This window comes from Hemicordylus capensis, chromosome 4, assembly GCF_027244095.1.
Source record: "Hemicordylus capensis ecotype Gifberg chromosome 4, rHemCap1.1.pri, whole genome shotgun sequence".
NCBI classification, from domain to species: domain Eukaryota; kingdom Metazoa; phylum Chordata; class Lepidosauria; order Squamata; family Cordylidae; genus Hemicordylus; species Hemicordylus capensis.
In genome coordinates this window covers 216,625,644-216,644,777 of record NC_069660.1, presented here as the reverse complement: position 1 = coordinate 216,644,777, position 19,134 = coordinate 216,625,644, and the positions used below count along the sequence as shown (strand labels likewise).

Genomic DNA, 19,134 nt, shown 5'->3' with positions numbered 1-19,134 from the left:
ATTTTAGGGTAGCAGTGGTGCATGTGTTTTGGGCAGCCTGGGGGCCCTGAGCTTTTCTCATGCCAGAGGCGTAGAAGCTCACCCCCTGGTGTTTAAAGCATGAGACCTGCTTGATTTTGTGCCCATTTATATGCTAGGAGTGTGTCTTGGGTCTCTTAGTGAAGGTCATGATTTTGGTTTTGTGATAATTGTTTACTACTGGTCTTCCTTGCTGTACTGGGCAAGGGCCCTCGGAGCTCTTCTGAGACTTATGGGGGTCCTAGAGGGAATTGCTGCATCATCTACATAGAGCAGAGTAGAGATGTCTTTCTGCGAGCTTGAGAGGGTGAGAAGGTCTGTAAGGCAGTTTTCCAGTTCAGCCCATAGATTTCTGACCTGGAGTTTCTGACACCGTGGGGGAAAGTAAATGTTAATTAGTAGGAGGGATCAGTGTCTGAAATGAATTGGCACTGCCATAGCGTAATGCTTGTATGGGCAGAGTCTTGCTGATGTTGTATGCAAAGTAGTAGAGATTAGTATCCACAGTCTTCCTTTGGGGTCTGCCCCATCCTGCACCAGTTTCTATTCCTGGTCTTCTGAGTAAGAGAAGAATCCATTAAGTGTGAGATCCTCAGTTGTCCAGGTTTCCTGTGCCATTATGATGTTGTTCTGGGAGATGTAGTTGGTGAAGGAAACATCTCTGCAGCTGCATGCCAGCCTACCACATTCCAGGATGGAAGGGAAACTTTATGCTGGTCTCTTGGGTGTCAGAGTGTAGTGCTATGGGCTCAAGCCAGTGTGGGAGTTGCCAGTGGGGTATCCTGGGTCAAGGTGGGGGGAGTGTGCATGGTGCCAGGGTCTCCGGGAGTATTCATGTGTTTGGGTTCTGAGGCAATTGAGTCCAACTGCATTCTAAGAGGGACACTGAGTGACTGTGGCTCTTGTAAAAATGGGAGTGGTGAAGCACATGCATGTTCTTGTGCTCTCGCCTCAGGGGCCACCAAACCTCCCTCTGAGCATGCAGGCTCCACAAAGGAAGTCGGCAGCTCCCCCAACTCGGTCAGGCAGACTGGGGAGATTATTGCAGTGATGTTGTCAAAATGGGAATCATTGGCAAACAACATTGCAGGACCATGGCAAACGAGGCAGTATCCCTGGGGGTTGTGTAGCTACTGTTGCTGCTGGGGCAGTGAATCGATGTGTGATCCCCTTCCTCTGGGGTAGCATTGTTTCTATGCAAGGGTGTAGGTGGCTTCAGCAGATCCTCTAGAGTTTTGAGTGGTGGTTGCAGCTCTTGGGGTTGTGCAGATGATACAAGGGCCTCATCTTTTGGGCTGCTATGTCTGTATCTAGTGGTTGGGGGAGTGGTGGTGGAGGCACTTCCCCAATTCCTAGATCCCCAGGGCTTGCAGATAGTGGTTGGGGCTCTTGGGGTACAGCAGGGGGAGTGGACACCCCTTTCTCTAAAGTTGCTGTAATTATGTGGCTTGCCTGGGGTTCTTCATTGTCAGAGGAAGGCTTCCATAGAGGGGTAGAAGATGGAGGTTGGGCAAGCTCAGGAAAAAACTCACTCATTGTGTTGGGAGGCGCTGGGGAGGAGGCCTCAGTGACAGCATTTTGCTGTCACTGTCTGAACCGGAGGTAAAGTCAGAAAAGTGGAGAGGTGGGCTAGTGGTGGCTGTTCTTTCTTTCGAACAGCAAGTTGCATCATCAATTCAGCAAAATCTGAATCTATGGATTGTTGGATTTCACTCTCTTCAGGCTGTAAAGGGTTAATCTGTTGAAGTTTGGAGAGGATGTTAAATGAAGTCTGAGTTTGTTGCCATGGGGGCCTTATCAGCGAAGTCAGTTTCAGAAGGAGGAATATTATTCTTTGCTCTCTCTGGGAGAGGCCAAACTGCACAGTCTCTGAAAACTCTTATGTCTGTAATATTGAAGCTAAAGAGAAGATCTCTCTCCCCCACCCCATCCCATTCACATGAGTTTTAGTAAGAGAGTTGCTTGAGAAAAGGAGAACAAGACACACCAGAATTCTGGATGACTGGATCGGAAGTGGAAAGATTCCAAGTCTATGTGCCATTAAAGAGTTGGCTTAGGGAAAATGTTATTGCCTTGCAAGGCAACCATCTCTGGACATGGATGTGATTCATTGCAATATGCAGCAGTACTTGAGGATCTGGATTGTGATCCATTGTAATCATAAGGATTGGGTTCTGCGCCTGCGCAGGGACCTCATGGACTGATTGAGTAGCTCCTCTTGACGCCCCGCCCCGCCTGCACGTGCAGTGCCGAGTTCGTTAAGAGTGGTGGTTGAGGCGTCTCTCCTACAATTTCTTTTTGACCGCCTTAGCGATCACACTTCTTAGCTGTTGCTCCTCGGATTTGGAATAATACACGGACCACTTGGATTTGAACTAGGATTTGGACTGGTTTACAATTTACTCTTTACGGAACTAAATTGGTGAAAATCGTTAGTCTTTGTTACTTGACCTTTGAACGGATATTGGACTGAATTTGCGTGACGGACTAACTGATTTGGTGAAGGATCATTTACCTTTGTTAGCCGGCTATCAGGCATTGGAGGTGAAAAAAACCTTTAAAAGATGTGTTAAATGCCGCGCCAAACTTCCATCGACAGATTACCACGACACTTGTTTATTGTGTCTAGGAGAAGAGCACAATACTGCAACGTGTAAAGTTTGTTGCTCTTTCTCAGAACAAACAAGGCAGCAGGATAGAGCACTGCGCCTTCGGGCAGCTTTATATGATGAGGCACTCCGTCCGCCTACATCTTGGCCAAGTGTTTCACCAGACTCCCCATCGATATGGAACGCCTGGTTGACATTGAGCACTTCGGGCTCCCTGACTGCAGGGACGGAGTCAAATGTCCGCAGAACTGCAGGAAATCAGTCTAAAACCGCATTGACAGGCGCAACGAAGAACACAGGGTGTTTTTAAGAAACCCAAGGACGTATATAAAAAGGAGAAACACAGAGATCGTGAACGCCAGCCAAAAGGAAATGCCAAGGGTTTGGAAGCACCAGTACTAAAGGCGCATCATACCCCCTCCCCTGTATCTGCACAGGCTTTTGAGGGCGACTCGGACGAATCTGCTTAGACATCGGCGGGACAGCTTCCCATCTTGATATTGAGAACGATACCAGACTCATGCCTGCTGTTGGCTGCGCAAGTCCATTGCACATCCTCGACATCGACCACAACATCGACGGCTCATCTTCCAAACTCAACATCGTCCATGATATCGATGGTTCAGCTTCCATTGACATCGACATCAACGTTGACAACGACAGAACTGGCCCTAGCTCATAGCAGCCCATAGACATCAACGTCAGCACCAATTTTGACTGCAGCTGCGGGAAGGGTCCTTCATCTGCTGTCTCCAGCACGGACCCCATTTTAATCCCCCTCGATGCCTAGGACACCAGGCTTGGAAACGCAAGATGGAGGGGGTTGTATGGAGTTACATGACCTGTTAGACTCAGCTTCGAGTACTCGGTCGTTGTCTGCTTTCCGTGGGTTCCTGAGCACAGGGCTCGATGATGACCGTGATGAAGATGAACCCGTTCGACTGCCCAGGACCCCTTCCTATTCACCTTTACGGCAGACATTGGAGATACGTGTGCCTGCTTCAACATTGTTGCATTCTACAGGACAACCTTCAACATCGATACAGCATTTAAAACTTCAGAGTGTGCCACAGCATTTAGAAGGCACATCAGAGTGTGCCTTCAGTGCAACCAACCCACCCCTGCGGATTCTGCCATACATTGCCAGGAGACTATGCTGATTACCTGGGTTGGAAATCTCTGCAGGTACCCCCTGCTCCACAACCAATGGTACAGCCACAGGGGCCTGTTCTTCAGTTACAGGCAGAAGCACCACCTCAGCTTCAACCACCAGCCATGAGGTTGTCTGGCTGGCGGCTGGAGCTGTGGTGCTTACATGGCTGGTGGTTGAAGCTGAGGTGGTGCTTCTGCCTGTGTGGGTAGGGGGAACATGTCTTCCGCAGGTGTGGGTGGAACAGACTATCGGGTTATTACTCCCAGTATTTCCAGATTCCGAAGAGAGATGGCGGAATCCGGGCTATTATGGACCTAAGGGGTCTCAACTGTTACATTTTGACCAGGAAATTCAGAATGATGACACTACAGTCTATCCTGCCCTTCTTGGTCCAGGGGACATGGGCAGCAACATTAGATCTGAGGGATGCCTACTTCCATGTAGGCATCCAGGAGAACCATCGCAAATATCTCAGGTTCACGGTGGGAAGTCAAATATACGAATACATGGTTCTCCCGTTTGGCCTGTCAATGGCGCCGAGAGTCTTTACCAAGGTTGTGGTGGTGGTAGTAGCCTACCTGAGGACGCAAGGGATGATGGTCTGTCCATACTTAGACGATTGGCTCCTGGTCAGTCACAGCAAGGAACTCTTGAACCAACAGATTCAATGGGCCGTCCACCTGTTAGGAAACCTTGGGATCAACATCAACTGGAAAAAATTGAATCTCACCCTAATGAAACAAATAAACTTCATTGGTGCAGTGCTAGACAGTGCTAGACTAGGAGAAATGGGCGTATTTGCCACTAGAATGCATTTGCTAGATACACTCGCTCATTCAACCATTTGTGGACATTGCGAGGCAACCTGCAGTGCAGGTTCAGAAACTGCTAGGCCTAATGGCCTCCTGTACCATAGCTGTTCAGTATACGTGACTACACATGCGCACGCTACAACATTGGTACCTCCGCAGCTTTCGCCCCAATGTAGACAGTCAGAACATGCGCTTGACCATGCCACAGGTAGTTTTAAACAGTTTGTGCTGGTGGATGGAGGAGCGCAATCTGACACAAGATGCTCTGTTCGCACCATTAGCCCCCACCCATTGGGTGACGACGGATGCATCATTGACGGGTTGGGGGGTGCAGGGATGCAATCCCAAACTCAGCAGCATATCAGCTACTTGATGACAGTATTCCTAGCCCTGAGAGCATTCCAGCTGCCACTCAGAGGGGCAAACGTGCAAGTACAAATGGACAATACGACGGCGATTGCCTACATCAACCACCAGGGAGGAACAGTCTCTCTGTCCCTGTGTCTTCTTGCCCAAAGAATATGGAATTGGTGCGTACAGCATTCTGTCTATCCAATAGCACTCCACATAAAGGGGGTGGACAATTGCTTGGCCGACAGCCTCAGCAGGGTCACAGATTACAGCCAGAGGCATGAGTGGGAGATAAAGACCACGTATCTCCAGGAAGTATTCGAGAACTGGGGGGTCTCCTCAGTAGACTTGTTTGTGAGACGTCCCAACAAAAAAGTGCCAACTACTGTTCTCGTGCGGTCATAGGACAGGGGTCCCTAGGGGATGTGTTCCAGTACACCTGGAGTGTGGGACTGCTATATCTGTTTTCTCCGTTGCCTTGTACCTGACATCACTAAAGTTGCAGGGTTTGGCCAATGTTTCCATCAAACTTTGGCTGCTATTTCAGCAAGACATAAAGGTTGGGATGGGTCAACTGTGTTTTCCCATCTGGAATGCAAATATTTGTTGAAGGGCCTCAGCAGTTTGTATCCACATGTACGTGAACCAATGAAGCAGTGGAGCTTGTTTTTGGTGTTGTCATCAATTACAGAACAACCGTTCGAACCTCTGGCAACTATACTTCTCACGCTTTCCTCGTAGCAATCACATTGGCAAAGCGTGTGAGCGAGTTGACAGCTCTGTGTATTATTTATTTATTTATGCATTTTTATACCGCCTTTCGTTAAAAGATAGCCCCAAGGCGGTTTACAAAAGTTAAAAACATACAATAAACACACAATAAAAACATCATGCTAAAAGTATAAAAACATATAAAAACAGGCATAAAACAATACAACAAATAAAAACACCCAGAAGCAGCAGTAAAAACGATTATGTAAAAGCCTGGGTAAAAAGCCAAGTCTTTACAAGCTTTCTAAAAGCCGTGATGGAGTCCGAGGAACGAATGGCCACTGGGAGAGCATTCCAGAGTCTGGGGGCAGCAACAGAGAAGGCCCTGTCCCGAGTGCACGACAGCCGGGCCTCTCTCATTGTCGGCACCCGGAGCAGGGCCCCCTCAGATGTCCTCGTCAAGCGGGCAGCAACCCTTGGGAGCAGGCGGTCCCTCAAATACCCCGGGCCCAAACCGTTTAGGGCTTTAAAGGTCAAAACCAGCACCTTGAATTGGACCCGGAAACGAACCGGTAACCAGTGCAGCTCTTTCAAAATGGGGGTGATATGTTCCCAACGGGCAGCTCCGGATAAAACCCTCGCTGCCGCGTTTTGTACTAGCTGCAGTTTCCGGATATTCTTCAAGGGCAGCCCCACATAGAGCGCGTTACAGTAATCCAGCCGCGACATGACTAAGGCGTGGGTAACCGTGGCCAGATCTGTCTTCTCGAGAAAGGGACGCAGCTGGCGCACCAGCCGAAGCCGTGCGAAGGCACCCCTGGCCACCGCCTCCACCTGAGCTTCCAAAAGCAGAGCCGGGTCCAGTAGTACCCCCAAGCTGCGTACTTGCTCCTTCAAGGGGAGTGCAACCCCATCCAGAACCCGTAAAATCTCCTCATCCCGATTGGCTCTCCTACTGACCAACAGTACCTCCGTCTTATCCGGATTCAATTTCAGTTTGTGTTAGCCCACATCCAACCCATCATGGCCTCCAGCCCCCGGTTCAGGACATCCACCGCCTCCCTAGGATCAGATGACAAGGAGAGATAGAGCTGAGTGTCATCTGCATATTGCTGACAACTCAGTCCAAATCCCCAGATGACCTCTCCCAGCGGCTTCATGTAGATGTTAAACAGCATGGGGGACAAGACCGAACCCTGCGGGACCCCACAGGCCAACGGCCACGGGGCCGAGCAGTAGTCCCCCAGCACCACCTTCTGGACCCTCCCCTCAAGAAAGGACCAGAACCACTGCAACGCAGTGCCTCTGATTCCCATACTCGAGAGGCGGCCCAGAAGGATACTATGGTCGATGGTATCGAACGCCGCCGAGAGGTCCAGCAGAACCAACAGGGACGCACTCCCCCTGTCTAGTTCCCGGCATAGGTCATCCACTAGAGCGACCAAGGCAGTCTCAGTCCCATACCCGGGGCGGAAGCCAGATTGAAAAGGGTCCAGATAATCCGTATCATCCAAGACCCTCTGCAGCCGGGACGCCACCACACCCTCTATCACCTTGCCCAAAAAGGGAAGGTTAGACACAGGTCTATAGTTGTCCAGGTTGGAGGGATCAAGGGAGGGCTTTTTTAACAGAGGTCTTACCACCGCCTCCTTAAGGCACGATGGCATCCTGCCCTCCCTTAATGAAGCATTAACGATCACCTCCAGCCATTTGCTTGTCCCCTCCCTGGCAGCTTTTATTAGCCATGAAGGGCAAGGGTCAAGCGCGCACGAAGTCGCCCGCACACTGCCCAGGATCTTGTCCACATCCTCAGGCCGCACCAACCGAAAAGAATCCAACACAACGGGACCAGATGGTACCAAAGGCACGTCTGCCGGAACTGCCAAAACTCTGGAGTCCAGGTCAGCACGGATGCAAGCGACTTTATCTGCAAAGCGACAGGCAAACCGATCACAAAGAGCTGTAGATGACTCCTCCCCCATTGTCCGGGGGGATGTGTGGAGCAAGGTTTTCACCACACGAAACAGCTGTTTGTCTGCACTGAGCAGACGCAATGGAGGCGGAGAAAAAGCATTTCTTCGCCGCCCCCACCGCCACGGCATAGTCCCTAAAATGGGCTCTAGCCCGTGTTCGGTCAGATTTGTGACAACTCTTTCTCCAGCGTCATTCCAGCCGTCGTCCGAGTTGCTTCATCGCCCTAAGCTCCGAGGAAAAGCAAGGAGCAGAACAGGCTCCACCAAGCCGGAGAGGGCGTTTGGGGGCAACCGTGTCAACAGCCCGGGCCATCTCTCCATTCCAGAGATCCACCAAGGCCTCGACAGGGTCACCAGCTCTGGACACTGGAAACTCCCCGAGGGCCGTCTGAAATCTAAGTGGATCCATAAGCCTCCAGGTGCGGACCATCTTAATCGGCCCACCACCCCTGCAGAGGGCAGACGGAGCAGTCAAACTAAACCCCACCAGGTGATGATCTGTCCATGACAAGGGAGTGGTCTCAAATTCTTCCACCTCCAGATCATTTATTTCCCGGTCGGCAAAAACCAGATCCAGAGTGTGTCCCGCCACGTGGGTAGGGCCCGATACCAATTGAGACAGGCCCATGGTTGCCATGAAATCCTGAGCCGCACCCACTAGGGGGGCCTCAGCGTGAACATTGAAATCCCCCAAAACAATAAGCCTGGGGGAACCCAAAGCCACCTCCGAAACCACCCCCGCCAGCTCAGGTAGGGAGACTGAAGTGCAGCGGGGTGGTTGGTACACCAACAGAATCCCCAGCCTATCTTGGAGGCCCACCCTCAAGGACAAACACTCGAAATTCTGAGATTGCCTAACCGGGCACCTGGAAACGGGGAGGGTCTCTCGAAAGATGACTGCAACGCCTCCTCCCCGACCCTCGAGGCGGGGCTGCTGCACGATCTGGAAACCTGGAGGACAAAGCTGAGAGAGACCAACCCCGCCCAGCGCATCCAACCAGGTCTCTGTCACACATACCAGGTCAGCACACTCATCCACAATCAAATCGTGGATGAGAGATGTTTTTGCGTTAACTGACCTGGCATTCAGCAGCAGCACCCTAATCCTCGAAGGAGTGTTCTCAGAGCTCCCTAGGGTCAGAGGGTTGGGAGAAGGGCTGGAAAAAGGAACAGGCCTCAATTGCCTGGACCGTTTTCCCCTGTAACGGCCTGCCCAACTCCCACCGCCATACCTCCCTCTGCCCACTACCTGTGATATTGCTGCCCCCACTCCAGACCCACTTTTTTGCTCTCCCAGACACATCTCCCCAGACTAACCCACCACGGCTTCTTGGCTTGATTAAAAAACAAAACAAAACCAGGCTTGCATAGTCTCCTGCTGACTTCTTAATTGTGGGAAGACGGATCTTCAGGGCAGAAGGAGAGAGATCTTCTGGGCCTCAGGCAGCTCGCCCCATGGCAGAGAGCCACAAGGACGAGAGCCCTTGGGCTAGCCTGCCCTATATAGCAGCAGCAGCAGCCAAAACCCCAGCAGCAGCCCAAGGAGATGTTACACACACCTGAGGAAAAGTGGGGCAGAGGCAAAGACAGCAGTCAGTCAGTGCCCCACCCAAGCTGTTCCCCTTCTGTCTTCTTCCCCTTGGCTTGTATGGATAAGCCTTACACTCAAGTCTATCCCCACAAAGTAGTTATGCGGCTAGATCCACACTTCCATACGAAAGTAATGACTGACTTCCATTTAAATCAGGAAATAATCCTGCCTACCTTCTTCCAGGACACTGAAACGGCTTTGGAGAAGGCACTCCACTCGTTGGATGTGTGGAGAACCCTTTTGTATTACCTAGAAAGGACCCATAACTCAGAAAGAGTAGGAGACTCTTTATTTCATACAAGGGAAAATGTAAAGGGCTTCCGATAGCACGCCAACGCCTTGCTCATTGGATAGTAGAGCTCATTTTCCAAGCATATAAATGTCAAGGGGTCACGCTACCCACAACGGTGGATGCACACTCCACTAGAGCTTATGCAGCGTCAGCAGCCCATCTGTGAGGCATCAAGATGTCAGATATCTGCATGGCGGCCACATGGTCCTTTCAACAGCCATTCATCAAACATTACACTATAGATTTGAGGATGGCGAGGGAGGCAAATTTCGGAAGAACTGTTCTAAAAAGGGTTTTAGCTTACGCTACAGGTCAACTGCACCCGCCTCCAAGAGGGAGAGTTTGTTAATCACCCAATCCTTATAGTTACAATGGATCACAATCCAGATAAGCAGGTTGCTTACCTGTAACTTATGATCTGGATGTGATACGTTGTAGCTATAAGTCCTTCCCGAGCCATCCCCGCTGCAGTACTAATTGGAGGAGGGAGACAATTCATCTTACGGATTGTCACCATGGGCGGTCTGCGAGAAACTGAAGGAGAGACGCCCCAACCGCCACTCTTAACGAACTCGGCACTGCACATGCAGGCAGGGCGGGGCGTCAAGAGGAGCTACTCAATCAGCCCGTGAGGTCCCTGCACAGGCGCAGAACCCAATCCTTATGGCTACAACGTATCACATCCAGATCATAAGTTACAGGTAAGCAACCTGTTTAGTTTGAAATACTTATGAGGAGATGACAGGGCAATTTGTTTTAGGGGGCCCTACTGGTGTCTTGTTTAGGGGTTTGGCAGAGAGAACAAGGAAAGGAGCTGTCAGAGTGTTGCCGAGGGCGAGTTCAGCTGGTACCCTAGAATGTGAATAGCCGTTTCTGCTGTTAAGAGACATTAGGTGTCTAGGAGGAGGACATTAGGTAAGGAATTTGTGGGGGAGGCTGGGGGCACATCTGGGACGTTTGGGTTCCCTGTTGCTCTTTTCTGGGGAGTTTCTCAGGCCGGAGTTGATGGTGAGAGCAGCCTGATGTAATGCTGTCTCACTTGTAGCAAGCTCCTTGGGAGAAGAAGGGAGTGCATGCCTAGGACTGTAAATCATAGGGGATTGCAGAGAAAAGTACTCATGGCTCCTTTCGACACAGAGGCAGGGAGATAGGAGTCAATTCTCATCTGCGTCCCTGCCTTTTTTGAGAGGTGGTCTCTGTGATGGTCACTGTTTGGGCTGTTCCTGGTTCTTTTCCTGCCTTTGTTCATCATGGTTTTGCTTGGAAACTTTGGTCCAGAAGGGAGAAAGCTGCTTTAAGGGCAGGAGCTCGTGAGTGGAGCTGCTAACTTGTCGCCATCTTGAAACCTCCCCCCACCCCGCCCATGGGTATCTATTTTTTTTACACTTTGAAAACTGCCACCTCACCCCCTTTGAGTTTAAATGCCATCTCGAGGTGCATTTTTTGGATTGAGGGCTTGCGGATGTTTCTGGGAAATGAAGTGCAAGTACTGCTGCATGTTTCAGATCTTCCTCTGGACTCAGGGCTGTCCTTAGAGACCCGGGGCAAATCAGGCAGTGTGGGGCCCCCTTCTAATTAATTCTAATGAGGGTTAAAAGAGCGGGACCTGGGGCAGTCACCCTGCTTGCCATGCCCTAAGGACAGCCCTGTCTGGACTGGAGCCATTCTCTTGTTAGTGCTGTACCCTGCCATCCCCATTTTGCTGTCCTGGTTTTTTGCTTGCATTAATAAATAGTATATTAATTGTATTCAGTAATCCTGCATTTTAGATCTACACTGAAGCAATTTAGGTCAATTTTTTTTTCATATTCTACCAAATTCTGCTATTAGGTTTCAGCCACTGCTGCCTGGGACTCTTCTGTGCATGATTCAGTGCACTTGAATAGGGTAACACCTCAACATGAGCGGATCTATTTGATAGTGAAGGTTACAGTCCAGCTCAGCCATCCTGCTGCAATGGAGCTGGTGTTACGTAAAAGGATTGCAGCTAATATTTACAACAAACAGGTAATTGAATTATTAATATAAATCAGATTTCCTTTGTTTTGTATATCCTGTTCTGGCTTTTTTTTTTAACCATAAATTGGGAGGAAAATGAGAAGTAAATAAACTAAACTAGGAAGCACATCCATTCCATGTTCTTGTACATACATTTATAGCCTACACAATCTGGTACAAAAGTAAAATACCACTACCACTGAAAGCTCTGTAGGTGAACAGAAAAGTTGCATTCACATAAGGGGTCCTTGAGTGAGCAGAATTCTCCTTTGATTTATGGAAGGAGCTTCCACCAGTCGTATAAAATGCCAAAATTCCGGATCTGAGTCCTAAGGATGTAACTCGAATAACATCTGACAAGTCTAATGTTTACCTTTCTATGTGGCACAGTATCTGCATGTCTAGTATTTCTTTTAGCAGATCTAGCGCTGGTCAGGTGTCTTAAGCATTCAAGTCTCTGTACAGTCTGTGGGGGAGTATCTTTCTATAGTTACCTTCCTCTTTGGCCAGGGTGATAATTTGGACAATTCTAGACTTAACCTCCCACCTCTTTGCAAACTATTGAATTTTTTTTTTTATCCTTTTAACCTTCTTGCTAGATAAAGAAGGAAGAGAAGCAACTTTAGAATTACAGTTTGGTGCAACGTTAGATAGATGTCAGTGTCCCATTTTCTCTTGTGCTGCATGTGTCTGCTGTGCCACATGTGTGCTTATTACAGAGACACAGCCAATTGCAGGGTAATCCACTCTTCCCTGAAACGTTCAGAATGACTTATTTGTTTCTCTGTCCAGGCAGTTACTAGGTTCATACCCACTGGGTGTGAGGAATTCCATGCCATGTGTTTACTGTCCACTCACTGGACATTCCCATGCAGCAAAGGGGAGAGATGTGTGCTGATCAAAACATGACAAGGAGGTGATAGCCTTCTAAAAAACTGCTGCATATGCAGCAGAACTTCCATTTGATATCTCTGTCCATTTCATATGTAATAGTTGGTAAACATATGTCTGATTAAAGAGAGGTGTAAATGAACTGAGTTGTGAACTGCTTTTGGATTAACATAGATTTGTAATTTTAGGACTAAATGCCAAAAGGTATTTCAAAAATTGATGTTTTTTCCTGTATTTTGAATTTTCCCCCTTTACTTTTTCTAGAGTTTTACCCAGAGTCTCAAAAGAAGAATATCCCTAAAGAATATATGGTATGCTTGTGGTGTGACCTATGAAATAGTGTCCAATATACCAAAGGTAAATTCTACTGTGGTTCTTTCAACAGGTTAGGATAAATGGGAAGGCCAAAGTAAAGGAGAACTGTGCAAACTAGTTCTTCAAAATACAGTTTAAGAGCCTTTGATGTAACATTACTTTGTTTTGTTTGAGAGAAAGACCACTTCAAACTGTGTCTCGGTTTTAAACAAATAAAATTTCATTTTTAGGCCACAGAAGAAATTGAAGATCGAGAGACTCTGGCTCTAATGGCAGCTAGGAGTGAAAATGAGGGTACGTCTGATGGCGAAACTTACATTGAAAAGTATACACGTGGAGTGTTGCAGGTGGAAAATATTTTGAGTCTTGAACGACTAAGACAGGCAAGTAGAAATGAGTTCCAAACTTTTGTATAGCTTTTTTAAAAAAACTGTGACCATTGGTGATATCCCTTACTTTTATTTTAGGAACATAAGAAGCTGTCTTATAGTGAGTCAGACCACTGGTCCATCTAACTCAGTATTGTCTATGGCAGCGGCTTCTCCAAGGTTGTAGGCAGGAATCTCTCTCCGCCCTATCTTGGGACCTAATTTGGAACCTTCTGCATGCAAGCATGCAAATGCTCTTCCCAGAATGGCCCCATCCACTAAGAGGAATATCTTACAGTGCTCAGACATGTAGTCGCCCATTCAAATGCAAACCAAGATGCACTCTGCTTAGCAAAGGGGACAATTCATGCTTGCTACCACAAGACCAGCTCTCTTCCTCTTCTTTACCTTTACTATTAGGTGGTAGCAAATTCAATTGATGTGAACTTGCTTTGATGATAGAATTTTGGTACAATGTTCTGTCCTTTGTCTTCAGAGGCATCAAAATTACAATCTTGCCTAATATCTGCTTATGCAAAACTAATAATGCACTCTCTGTATAAATAGTCAGTCATGTTTATTTACGGTCATAGACCAAAATTTAAAGCATACATTGTAATACACATATGATATAATAGTAATATATACAGAGATCCAATATTATCTCATCCTAATCAGCAGTATAAATATATATAGCTTTATATAGCCTTTCTAAAATGAGCTTTAATTGATTGGCTTTATAACTGGGGTGCCTTTGCAGGGCTTTGGCTTGTGCACCAGCTGCATCTCTTTCTCAAGAAGGCAGATCTGGCCACAGTTACACATGCCTTAGTCACATCACGGCTGGATTACTGTAATGCGCTCTACATGGGGCTGCCCTTGAAGAATATCTGGGAACTGCAGCTAGTGTAAAATGCGGCAGCTAGGGTTTTATCTGGAGCTACCTGTTGGGATCACATCACACCCATTTTGAAAGAGTTGCACTGGCTACCAGTTTGTTTCCGGGTCCAATTCAAGGTGCTGGTTTTGACCTTTAAAGCCCTTAACAGTTTGGATCCGGGATACCTGAGGGACCGTCTGCTCCCAAGGGTTGCTGCCCACTTGATGAGGTCATCTTACGAGGTTCTGCTCCCGGTGCTGACAATATGGGAGGCTTGGTTTTCGTGCACACGGGACATGGTCTTCTCTGTTGCTGCCCCCAGACTCTGGAATGCTCTCCTGGTGGCTATTCACTCCTCGGTCTCCATCACAGTTTTTAGAAAGCGTGTTAAATCTTGGCTTTTTACCCAGGCTTTTATATGATTGTCTCTACTGCTGCTTCTTTGTATTTTATACCATTTTTATGCTTGTATTTTAAATCTTTTTAGTCAGATTTGTTTTATATCTTAGCTTAATATTTTAAGTGACATTTTTATAGTCGTTCTTAATTTTTGTGTAAACCACCCTGGAATTGTTTTAATGAAAGGCAGTATACAAATTTAACAATAAACAAACAAACTGGCAGTCTTTCTCTCTCTCCTGTCTTAACACAGGCAGTCACAGTCAAAGAAGCTCTTTCTACTAAGACTCGACACATACGGAGGAGTATTAGCACACCAAATGTGCACAATGTAAGGTGCTCTTTCAGGTGACAAACTAGTAGTACTACTAAAATGTTTAAGGTTTTAGATATTTGAGCTTGGAAATAATTGGAAGGGACATTTTTCAAATGAGATGCTAAAACAAGACAGTAATAGATTCCCAGCTGCCTTTTGTGGCAATCTAGAACTAAGGCATGAACTGCAGGACAAATTGCTTAAATGACTTTCTCTCCCAGTGATTAGTTAGAGTAAGTTGTCAGAGGAAATTATGGAAATGGTGAAATGTTCAGTAGTCATCTGTCAGGAATAATTTAGATATAGTAGTCCTTTCCTAAGTGTGGGAGAAATGAGAGATAAATGCTAAGGCCCTGAAATTCTATTGCCCTGTTTTGTCAGTCGCTTGTATTTTGGACTTACAAATGTAGTCTAGGCTGGTGAAAGGTGAAGAGAGACGAGGCGGCTGTTCTTCTGTGGAGCCAAAGTAACTGCTTATCAAGCTGATCAGATTAATTTGGCTCATAACTGTTTGTTGTTTTCTAGGTATCCTGTAGCCGGTTAGATCTTTCTGGCTGTGAAGAAGATAAGGTATAAAAGCAAACTGGGCACACAGTTTTGAGTCTTCTATGACATCTGAAAATGTAGTAGAACAGAAATACCCTTTCTCTCATCTTCACTAGAAGAAAGCCTTAACTATTGTCGAGTCATGCAATAACAACAATCTTGGAGTAACTATGTCATTTCTGTTTAACTCAGCAAAGTTTGTTTTGGCTCTATGAAATGTTTTCAGTTATGTGGGTGGTGGAGTGGTGGGCATGGTAGGTTTCTTATGTTTGTTAAAGAATGATGAATTCATCATTTGGAAGTGGGGAGAGACCCTAGGAATCCCCCTATTTCACCAGGAAACACAAGAGATTCATTGTGTATTTGTAACTGATTATGACAAAATAAACCAGATTAGCATTTGTGATATTAGAAAACAGGCTCTGTTCAAAGAGAACTCTTTGACTTGCAAACTAAAAATTAACCTTTTAATTCCTTCCTTCCTTTGATTTTTCTGGTGGCTTATAACTTTAGGGTTGGTCAGAAAGCCATCTAGATGTATTAGATTGTTCCTCCAGTTATCAAGATGTTTCATGTTATGGTACTTTGCCCAGAGATTCACCTCACAAAAATAAAGATTCTGGTAAGAATTTTTTATTTTATTTTTTTAACTTGGGTCAGTAAAAACAAACACTAAAACAATGAAAATGAGGCCTGAAATGCAAGGAAGGGTCTTTTTGCTCCCTCCCCCTGTGAGTAAAGCAGTAAGATCATAAATACCAAATTATGTAACATATTAAAAGAGTCTAATGTTCTGGGCTACCTTATTTTACTTCCTTTTTGTTTTTGCAGTTACATGTTAGAAAAGCTAACCTTTTTTCCTGTTCTTCAAGGTTATGTGTTGGAGAATCTACATGCATCAATAGTCAGCCCATTTAAAGCATTTTCTCCACAGCCACCCAAGTTTTTCAAGCCCTTAATGCCTGTAAAAGAAGAGAACAAAAAGACCTCTCTTGAAACTCGACCTCTACTTAGCAAAGAGGTAGGTAGTTGAAATAAATCTAAGTTCTCTCTCTCTCTCTCTCTCTCTCTCGCTCTCTCTCTCTCTCTCTCTCTATATATATATATATATGTTGTTGTTGTAGTAGTAATTGTCCATACCTAACAGATAGTTTGAAGCGTGGATTTATGATATGGAGCCTTTGGAATCTCATATTAAAATTGTGTTAGTTCTTGTTCTCTTTCTTTATTGGAATGATGTCCTCTTTCAGTTTTGTCCCCTTTTGGTAAACATGTTGCACGGAGTGTGTCTAAAACATTTGTGTGTGTGCATGTGTGCATTAACATCTGTCCTATTGGGGGTGTGTGTGTGTAAAAACATCTGTCCTGTTAAATTACAGGGCAATTTTTGAAAAATGTTTCATATTTTCCACAATTTAAAGCTTCTTAAGCCAAAGACTATGTTGCATGCATTTCCTTAGTTAACATGGCTGTAGTACAATTTTCAACTTATTTTCTTAATAAAATGTCCTCTTGTTTTACTAACCTGCATGGGTTTAATGTCAGTATCTTCTTTGTGTGATGTTGTGTGTGTCTTAACCTTTGCAGAGCATGCCATCATCTCAGGTACATAATGCTGGCTGTGTTATGCCTTCAGGAAGCAATGCCAGTAGCATGCCAGTAGAGCACAATAGCATTCATGAGGAGAAGATTGTAAGTTTTGCATCAGTTTCTGTCATAATGCCTAGTGGTGGTTTAAGGCCCTATCACGGGCATTTGTGGAGAGAAGGGGGAAGTGTGCTTATAATCTAATTGCACATTAGCTTGTTTGCATGCGACAGAATGCATAATTTGTGATATTTCATTGGCCTAATCACTCGTATGTATTCTTGCAAGACAGTTTGTTTGTGAAAATCCTGTTCTCTTACCAATGGCACTCTGTTGGGTTTCAGATTTACCTGTAAATGTCATTTTTTTCTTCATTTTTCCCAATTAAAATCTTAAGAATTACCAGTAAGTGTCAAGAATTACCAAGCGCCCATTATTTTTTGCATTTTTAATTGTTAGGATTTTTCTGCTTCCTTGCATGACTAGTGAACTCTATCTCTCTATCTGTCAGATTTGTACACTGCCCCAAACTTTCATCTCTGGGCAGTTAACAATAACATAAAACAAGTTTAAATATACATAAAACTTAAAACAATTTAAACAATTTAAAAGTCAAAAACAGATTAAAACCTAAAAATTTAAAAAGCATTATACAGTATAATGTTGCATAGTGATCACCACACATGTGAATGTTTTATCTGGATGTCATAAAGTATAATTAAGTAGAGAATAGTGGAGATCATTATAAAAATTTATTTACTGTGTCATAAGTGGTGTTATAATTTTAAGGGATGAATCTAACTGTGAAGAACATCAAACTGGTCTGCATCACTAATGAGAGCAGAGATATCAACACTCAACTAGGAAAATAAAAGCTATTTCACTCATCATCATCATCAGTTTTATTACGGCCATTGGCCAGCAAAAATGGTAGTAACAAATATACACAGTACATCAATAAAACAATGCTAAAACACAATATGACAGATTACAACTATTTCACTCTGAATATTATCCATGTAAAAGCTGTTTTGCACTGAATATTTTTGTATAAGCCATAATTTCTACTAAAATGTATTTGGAAGGGAAAATCAAGAAACCAAACTGAATAAATCTTAGGAACTGAGGCTTGGGCACCTGCATTTCAGTACCTGGTGAGCAACTAGTATGTGAGGAAAAGTGGTCAGATTCATGAAATATTTGATTTGCCATTGCTTTAAACTCTTAGTGTTTCTAACCCTGTCCCTGCATGTTGTTGTTATCCCTGTGGGCAATATTTTTAAATCTGGTAGTATGAACTCAAGTTAATTCTCTAATCTGTGAGTTATTTGGCATGCACATTTTTGAAATTAGCTATACAGTTTGAAGTCCAAGAGCTATTTGAAATATCTGTCTGTAGTCCAAGTCAGGGTTCATCACAATTATTTTACACACGACCAGTATATTAAGAAATGATAAATATAATGTATTTGTACTGTTTCCTATTTACTTCACTGCTTTGGTTGCATGAACTCTTCAACTATATACAGTTATACTCTTGGCATCACCCTGTGATGAGATCCATATAGCTTATTCTTGTTAGAAAGCAGCTGATTCAGCAAAATATTTGGTGGCTGTATGACAGCTGTGTGTTACTATGAAATGTAATGTTTTTTTCACATGGGCCGAGTTCCAGCCAAGTCCACATAGATTACTTTGAACGTTCTTAAAAACCTAGTGGCATAATGGAAGGCAAGTGTGTAATGCTATTCCTGTACTTTCTTTCACCATTAAATCCAAATGTTGTCTGGCTTTCATATTTGCCAGATCTATCAGTCCTTATTTTCATTTTATTTTAAGTGAATAACACTACCCTTCAGTATAAAACTCCCAGGACAGCATAGTCTTTAAAATAATAATTTTAAAAATCAGTAAAATTCAATATAAAATTGCAGAAACAATCGTCATAACAAATCAATAAAATCCAGCAAAACCATTAAATTGCTGCAGAGCATGCTGAAATGCCTGGACAAATCTTTGCAAAGTGTCAGAAAACCATCAAAGTTTACACCAGATGAGTTTCTCTGGACAGGGTACTCCACATATTAGATGTCACAACCAAGAAGGACCTCTCCTCAGTCACTACCCACCTAACCTCAGAGGGTGAAGAACTCTGAGGAGGGTCTCTGAAGATGAGCATAAGGTTTTGGCTGAAGGTGATCCTTCAGGAACACAGGTCCCAAACCATTCAGGGTTTTGAAAGTAATCCATTTCATCACTGTGAACTGTATCCACAGACAGGCCAAGAGCCATTTCAATACTGGTAACAGTCCCAGTTAGTACAA

The 19,134-nt window shown here is 45.2% G+C and overlaps 1 protein-coding gene across 21 annotated transcripts in view; it reads left to right on the top strand.

The window, feature by feature from the left end:
• KIF13A (kinesin family member 13A) overlaps nucleotides 1–19,134 on the top strand; it is a 190,844-nt gene that overhangs the window by 158,993 nt on the left and 12,717 nt on the right. For 14 of the 21 annotated variants that reach the window (XR_008305754.1, XR_008305753.1, XR_008305752.1 and 11 more), the window contains 8 exons: nucleotides 11,341–11,517; nucleotides 12,664–12,756; nucleotides 12,945–13,101; nucleotides 14,619–14,692; nucleotides 15,203–15,247; nucleotides 15,737–15,845; nucleotides 16,096–16,244; nucleotides 16,811–16,915. Coding sequence is in view for 15 of the 21 variants with exons in the window: in XM_053243917.1 (XP_053099892.1) it covers nucleotides 11,341–11,517; nucleotides 12,664–12,756; nucleotides 12,945–13,101; nucleotides 14,619–14,692; nucleotides 15,203–15,247; nucleotides 15,737–15,845; nucleotides 16,096–16,244; nucleotides 16,811–16,915 (909 nt within the window). In the remaining 6 variants the exon portion in view is untranslated. Of the gene's footprint in view, nucleotides 1–11,340; nucleotides 11,518–12,663; nucleotides 12,757–12,944; nucleotides 13,102–14,618; nucleotides 14,710–15,202; nucleotides 15,248–15,736; nucleotides 15,848–16,095; nucleotides 16,245–16,810; nucleotides 16,918–19,134 lie in introns of those variants that run through there. The other 7 variants (XM_053243916.1, XM_053243913.1, XM_053243912.1 and 4 more) reach the window with 4 other exon arrangements.